The sequence below is a fragment of the Zonotrichia albicollis genome, chromosome 26 (genome assembly GCF_047830755.1).
Source record: "Zonotrichia albicollis isolate bZonAlb1 chromosome 26, bZonAlb1.hap1, whole genome shotgun sequence".
In the NCBI taxonomy this organism is placed as follows: domain Eukaryota; kingdom Metazoa; phylum Chordata; class Aves; order Passeriformes; family Passerellidae; genus Zonotrichia; species Zonotrichia albicollis.
In genome coordinates, this window is record NC_133844.1 from 9,202,678 (window position 1) to 9,209,474 (window position 6,797).

At 64.7% G+C, this 6,797-nt stretch overlaps 1 protein-coding gene across 2 annotated transcripts; it reads right to left on the reverse strand.

Annotated features, from left to right (window-relative positions):
- Nucleotides 1-406: 406 nt before the first annotated feature.
- On the reverse strand, nucleotides 407-6,495 carry GCK (glucokinase). Of its 2 annotated transcripts, XM_074558958.1 has the most exons (10): nucleotides 5,788-6,495; nucleotides 3,766-3,928; nucleotides 3,508-3,662; nucleotides 3,199-3,318; nucleotides 3,014-3,109; nucleotides 2,608-2,707; nucleotides 1,893-2,076; nucleotides 1,538-1,693; nucleotides 735-968; nucleotides 407-651 (listed from the first exon to the last, which is right to left on the reverse strand). In XM_074558958.1, the coding sequence occupies exons 1-10, from the start codon at nucleotides 5,830-5,832 to the stop codon at nucleotides 507-509; spliced, it is 1,398 nt and encodes a 465-aa protein (XP_074415059.1). In that variant the 5' UTR covers nucleotides 5,833-6,495; the 3' UTR covers nucleotides 407-506. The 2 variants fall into 2 exon arrangements, with proteins under 2 accessions (XP_074415059.1, XP_074415061.1); XM_074558960.1 differs by lacking the exons at nucleotides 2,608-2,707; nucleotides 3,014-3,109; nucleotides 3,199-3,318; ... (1 more) ...; nucleotides 3,766-3,928; nucleotides 5,788-6,495 and having other exon boundaries at nucleotides 1,903-2,041.
- Between the last annotated feature and the right edge of the window lie 302 nt (nucleotides 6,496-6,797).

Sequence of the window (6,797 nt, forward strand, 5' to 3'; positions counted from 1 at the left end):
AGAGCACAGGGAATCCCACACCCGGTTCTTTTTCTTTAATTCCAGCCAATTGGAGTGCAGGGGATCTCTTCTGTTTGACCTCCTCCATCTGGCCCATTGCTGGTGCACTCCGGTCACCCTCTGCACCCAAGGGATCACTGGTGGGGAGCTCCTCTAGCCTGACATCCCCCCCAAAGTACCCCCAGAGAGCCCCTCATCTCTAGGCCACCCCCCTGGGGGGGGCTTTCTCCCAGAAAAGGGGCTGGGATGCGCTGGAGCCCTCCTTGCTGTGGCTGTGTGAGGATGGGGGAGGGAGATGAGGGCACGGGAAGCTCCGTGGCCACCCCATAGATGTGGGGCAGCCCCATGGGGGTCTCTCTGCCAGCACGGAGAGAGAGCAGCACTGGCCAGAGCGGCCCCAGAGAAGTCCACACACACCCCGTTTATTGGGGGCCGGAGCCGCCTCCTCCCCGCGTCCGTGTCAGCTCCCAGAGGAGCGCCGGCCCCGCCGTCCCCCCGAGTCCAGCTCACTGCCCCATCATGCAGGCCATCTTGCAGGCCACGGCCGAGATGAGGGCGGCCCCGCGCCCGCTGCCTTCCTCAGACTGGATGAAGGTGATGTCGCAGCCGGGCGTCAGCTGCCGCACCGTGGCGTGGAAGTGGTCCTTGAAGCTGGGGAGGTGAATGCGGGGTCACTGGTGGGGTCAGGGCTTGGGGGATGAAGGGAGGGACGGGGGCGTCGCCAGGGTCCCCACCTGGGATGGAGCTTGTAGACGGAGCCGTCGACGCCGACGGTGATCTTGAGGGTGTCCTGGCTGCGGCTCTCACGCATGCGGTTGATGACGCCGGCCAGCCCGGCCGAGCACATCTGGGCAGCGCGCGTGGACACGCTCTCGCACACGCGCCGCACGATCTCGCAGTCCGTCCGCGACGGCAGCAGCTCAAAGGCTGACAGGATGTTGTAGATCTGCTTGCGGTCGTCGGAGTCGCTGGGGTAGGGGAGGAAAGGGGGTGGGCAATGGCTGAAGGGTGGGGAGCCTGGGGAGGCAGCTGCAGAGCAATGGGGCAGTGAGGGGATGGGGGAGCCTCACACGGGACAGTGTATGGGGTCCCAGAATGGGGAACCCCAACTGGGCCAGTCAGAGCAGGTCGGTGTGGGGTGATGGCATGGGGCACCCCAACATGGGGCTGCTGTGGGGTGATGGGACAGAGGGACCTGGAAGTGGGCCCCCCTTATGTGGGGTGATGGGACATGGGGACCCCAATATGGGACAGAGCGGGCAGATATGGAACCATGGGATCATGGTGGGGTCATGGCAGGGGACACTGTGGTTTGGGTGGCAGAACACGGGGACTGGACAGTCAGAGTAGGCTGGTGTGGGGTAACAGGAGCCCAAAATGAGGCAGTGAAAGGGGATGGGATGATGGGTGGGACAGCCCAGCGCAGAACGAGAGCACAGACTCCTCAGTGTGCCTGGAGCAGTGCAGAGTCAGGGCATAGGCCTCCCAGTGCTGTGCAGCCTGGCAGGCAGTTTGGGGGTGACCCCCAGCCCTGTACCTCTCAATCTGGGACATGAAGCGGGTCTCAAAGGTCCCACGAGTCTTGAGCTTCTCAGAGGCCTCCCCGTTGAAGAGCAGGTTCTCATCCACCAGCTTCAGCAGCACCAGCCGCACGATCTCCCCCATGTACTTCCCCCCGATGATCTTCTCGTACCTGGGGGGGGCACAGGCCAGGGGGCGGCATCAGAGCTGGGATTTGAGGGCTCACCTCCCAGAGCAGCCCCTCTTTCCTCCCCCCTCCCTGCTGGATGTGTTCATGGCCCAGGGCGGAGGGTGCCCTGCCGGGGCTGAGCCCGGCGCAGCGCAGGGACGGGAGGGACGCCCAGAGGAACTGGATCTCTCCTATTCCTTACAGTTGCTGACCGGGGTTAAGGGAGGTCTCGTCCACCACGCGGTCGTACTCCAGCAGGAACTCGTCCAGCTCCCCGGAGGCTCCAAAGGCCCCCCACTCCGTGTTCACACACATGCGCCCCTCGTCGCCCTCCACCAGCTCCACGTTGTGCATCTCCTCCATGTAGCAGGCGTTGCAGCCCGTCCCTGCCAGGAACTGGGCATGGGTCTGGGCAGGGGGGCAGCACTGGCACGCCCCACCAGAGCCCCCCATCTCAGCTGGGATAGAACTGGGACAGTGCTGTGCAGCAGTGGGGAAGAACTGAGGGGGTCCAGACGTGCCAGGGCAGGGGTTGGGATCCATATGGAGCCTGAGGGATGTTCCTCAGCCTGGTGACTGGCACCATGGTATACCACTGCTTCAAGGGGGGCTCCAGGACATGAGGAAGAGGTTTCAGACTAAAAGAGGGGAGAATTAGATTGGATACCAGGAAGAAATCCTTCCCTGTGAGGGTGGTAGGGACTGACACAGGCCAGAGTCTGGGGCCAGGGCAGCTCCTTGGGGACCAGCCCTGTCATGATGACCACCCCCTTTCTCCTCCCAAAGTCAGCAGAGTGCCACTGCCACCCCCCCGTGGTTGGTGTGTCCCCCCAGAAGCACAGGACAGCAGCAGGGCAGCAGGCCCGTGGACAGCTCCCTGTGCCCAGCCACGTGTCCCTGTAGAAGGGGCATCTTACCCACAATCATCCCAACCTCGCACCGGTGATCTTCGTAGTAGCAGGAGATCATCGTGGCCACCGTGTCGTTCACCATCGCCACCACGTCCATCTCGAAGTCCTGGGGACAGGGACCAGTGTGGGCTCCTGGGGGGCCAGGCTGTCCCCAGACAGGTGGGTTTGGGGTGCATGGTCCCCAGGGGTGAGGGCCTGGGCACGTGTCATGCACATGTGTGTGCACACACATGGAACAGCCCTGCCTAGAGACACAGGTGGCTCCAGCAGCCCCATCTGGGGACAGCTGAGCTCCTGTGGTTCCTTCCTGGGGACACAGCAGGCTGCAGTGGCCCTGTGGCAGGCAGAGGCAGGCTGCAGTGAGCCTGGCAGGGACAGCAGGGGTGGTGCCAGCACAGGGGGATCCTCTCACCCCTCGCCGTTTGATGGCGTCCCTCAGCAGCCCCACCACGTTGTTCCCTTCCGCGCCCGAGGCTTTGAAGCCCTTGGTCCAGTTCAGGAGGATGCCCTGCAATGGGGGTCAGACCGAAATGGGGCTGTGCTTTAGGTGAGCCTTGGGGACCCCCAAGCCCTGGTGCTGCCTGGACACCCCCTCACCTTGTCGATGTCCTCGTGCCGCACAGGGAAGGAGAAGGTGAAGCCCAGGGGCAGCTTTTTGTGCTTCATCTGGTGCTTGTCCAGGAAATCAGAGATGCACTCGGAGATGTAGTCGAAGAGCTGGAAGACAGGAGATCCAGCCTTTCCCGAGGGATGTTCCCACCCTCCCACTGCCCTTGGAGAGATGCTGTCCCCCACCACGGGTTCCCCAGGCTGCAGGGACGGGTGTGTCCCCTCAGGTGTTCCCACTGAAACACACACAACGAAAGGGACTGGGACGGGATGAGACACCCCGTGTGCTCCACTGACCATCTCAGCCGTCCCAGTCATGGCATCCTCTGGGATGGAGTACATCTGGTGCTTCGTCTTCACCTTCCACTGCCCCTCCTCCCCCTCGCCCACCTTCACCAGCATCACACGGAAGTTGGTGCCGCCCAGGTCCAGAGACAGGAAATCTCCCACCTCTGCAAAGCCAGGGAGAGGGGACAAGGTGACGGGCTCTTGGTAGGCTCAGCCTTGCACGCAGAGCTGGAAGGGTGGCACAAAGGGGCTGGAGTGGCACCGTACCAGAGCCCTCGGGGGTGGAGCGCACGTAGGTGGGTAGCATTTTCACAGAGGCTTCCTCGTGCGTCTCCAGCTTGAGCCCTCGGTCCATCTCCTTCTGCATGCGGTACATCACCTTCTTCAGGTCCTCTTCCTTCAGACGGAACTCCGACAGGATCTGCTCCACCTGCACACAGCACAGCGTCAGACAGGGACCAGGGATCTGGGATGCAAGGTGCCTGAGCTGCAAGACTTTCAGGAAACTCCAAGTTTCCCTTCCCCCAGCCCTGTTTTCACATGGCCACCCTGAAATGACATATCCCATTGCTCTGCTATTCTCCCGCTGAGCAGGGAATCCATAGAACCATCATGAGGCACCAAGGCCCCTTCTGGTGCTGCCTGCAGGACACCACAGTCAGTGTCCGGGCTTGGCACTGGCCATCCCTGTCACCCAGCTGAATTGTTTGGGTGGCTGTGCACCATTTCAGCAGTGACCTGGGACCTTCCATCCTGATGAATCCCAGAGTCACTCCCAGCAAGGAGCGCTCCTGGCCATGCCCTTGAGGAGCACAGCATCTCCCACCAAGGACGTGGGATTATTTTATGATGAAGATGCTGGTGTGTCCCCCTTGCTCCCCTGGGAGCATCCGTCTCCCTGTACCCCACCGGGAAACGTGGGGCTAAAATGGGGCAGAGGGCAGGCAGGCAGGAATGCTCCTGGGGATCGCTGCCTTGTCTCGCTGCCAGGGAGAGCCGCAGGGCCCACTCCAGGGAAGCACCTGGCAAGCAGGACCCGTGTTTATGCTGTCCGTAGCAACCCCGGGCTCGGCGCAGCCTCCATTAGGCGGCAGGGCTGGGGCCAGGTGCCCCGGCTGTCAGATGGAGCGGGGCCGGCGTTCCCTCCCGGCCAGCTGCAGCCGGCAGCATTAGGGCTCATTAGTCAGCGCCTCTTCCCGGCACACAGGTGTTTGCCTCGAGGCTGCTGCTGTTTCCCGACAGGTTTTGGGGTAGGGGGCTCAGGAAAGCGTTTGGAGCGTCCCAGCTCTGGGGGCGCCCCTTGCTGTGGCTCAATCCAGCTGCCCTGGCACATCACCCGGCCCCCAGTGCCGTGGCTGCCGCACGGAGCCCCCGGAATGGGGCTGGGCACCCACGGCGGGGAGGTTTGCCCTGGTCCTGAGGGTGATTGGCCAGAACGATTGGAAAAATCCTGCCAGGAAAGCTGGAGCTGGATCTGCTCAGCCCTCCTGGGCTGTTGGCTGCAGGTATTCAGTGCCAATCCATCCGGTGGCACCACTTGGCATGGGAATCCCCAATCTGCCATGGCTGGAGGGTCCCTGTCCAAAGGCGGGCACCTGGGAGTCCCAGTTTTATTTCTCCAGTGTTTTTCCCATCTCAGCACCACATTTCCCTGCTCATGTCTCCCTTCGCCTTCAAAACCATGGGTTTGGTCCTTCCCTGGCAGGATTTGGCTCTTCCCACATGACATTATCTGGCTCTCAGCTTCCCATGGAAATGGTGTGCTCCAACACATCCCACCAAAGGGACGGAGCTGGGAACACTGTGGCTGCAGGCTGCAGTGGCCAGTGACACTCATCTCTGCTGGTCCAGCACGTGATGAGTCCCCTCAGTGTTCCCTTGGTGTCCCCTGAGCTCAATCCATCTGGGAGAGGATGCCCCACAAACAGCTGGTTCTTGGCTGGGATGAGCCCTGTGCCACCCTGCTGGGTGCCTCAGTGACAATGATGACAGGCAGCTGATGGAGGTGACAGGCCCCATCCCATCCTGGGGATGTTGGGAGGGTGGGAGAATCCCAGCCCAGCAGAACGTCCCACAAACGCTCCCAGCTCCATCAGGAGCCCTCTGTGCTGTAGGGCCTGTGCTGTTCTGGGGGTGACCTCAGGGATGGGGCTGCCCTGGTGTCCTCCCCAGCAGCCAATCCTCCTCTGGGCTGGAGCCTTGGGAGCTGCTGGGAGCACCAGGGGAGGCTGGAGCCCGGCTGGGCTCCGCATTCCTCCCGTCACCGCCCGGGCCCCCGCAGCACCTCACCTTCTCCTTCCTGCTGCTCTCCATCCTGGCTCGGTGATCCAGCATGGGGGCAGGCGCGGGCTGGGGCGGGCTGCGGGCCGAGCCGTGCCCCCCTCGGCCGCTGTGTCCCCACCGTGGTGCCGGGCCCGGGGCAGCGCCCTGCCCTGGCCTGGAGCGCGTCCGCCGGGCCCCGCGCTGCTCCGTGCCTCGTCCCTCGCTCCGTCCCTCGCGGATGCTCCACTTTCGCTGCCTTATCTCATCCGAGGGCCCGAGCGGCCCCGGCGAGGCGGTCCCGGTCCCCTCAGGCAGCGAGGCGGTCCCGGCCCCGGTCCCGGCCCTCAGGCGGAGCGGCAGCGTGCGGGCCCCGGGGCCGCGGCGGGGTCAGCCCTGCGGCCCCACATGCTCTGCTCGGCTCTCTCACGCTCTCCGGGGCTGCCTCGGTGACTCCGGCCTGCCTGGGCGTCCCAGCCCGGCGCGGGGGGCTCCGGCAGCCTTGGGGACCCCTGGTGCGCTGGCCGGGCTCGGCCGGGACCCTCCCCGCCGCACCCCGCCCCGGGTCAGCCGTGTCCCCGTTGCCGTGCCAACGGCTCGATGGTGGCGGCAGGCACTCCAGCGGCCGGCTTGGCAACCGCGCTCCCATGGAGACCGGGCACGGCCGGGGGCGAGGGCGGCGGGAGCGCTGCGGGCCCCGGCCCGGGACGGGACCGCACCCCCGAACCGGCACCGCGGGGATCCGGGATGGTGCCGGTGTGGGCACGGGGATGGGGCACCCCGGCACCCCCGCAGCACGTCATGCTCCCGGTGCGGCGGAAAGAGGGGAGGTCCGAGTGGGATGAGGGGCACCCCGGGGATGGGTGACCCCGAAAGCTCCGGCGCTGCTGTGGGACACCCCGGGAGGCCCGGACGGCGACAGCCCTGGGGGCTCTGGGGAAACACAGCGTTTTGGGTGTCAGGGCAGGGCCTGGGGGATGCAGGGTCACCCCACAGCACCCCCTGCCCCTCCGGGGTCACAGGAGGGCCCTGGCAGCCCT

Excerpts from the sequence above, each read along its gene's own strand:
- GCK (XM_074558958.1), bottom strand. The coding sequence starts at position 5,832 with ATGCTGGATCACCGAGCCAGGATGGAGAGCAGCAGGAAGGAGAAG. Across the intron at positions 3,929-5,787 it reads AGAGCAGCAGGAAGGAGAAG|GTGGAGCAGATCCTGTCGGA; the intron begins GTGAGGTGCTGC and ends TGCTGTGTGCAG. Across the intron at positions 652-734 it reads GTCTACAAGCTCCATCCCAG|CTTCAAGGACCACTTCCACG; the intron begins GTGGGGACCCTG and ends TCACCTCCCCAG.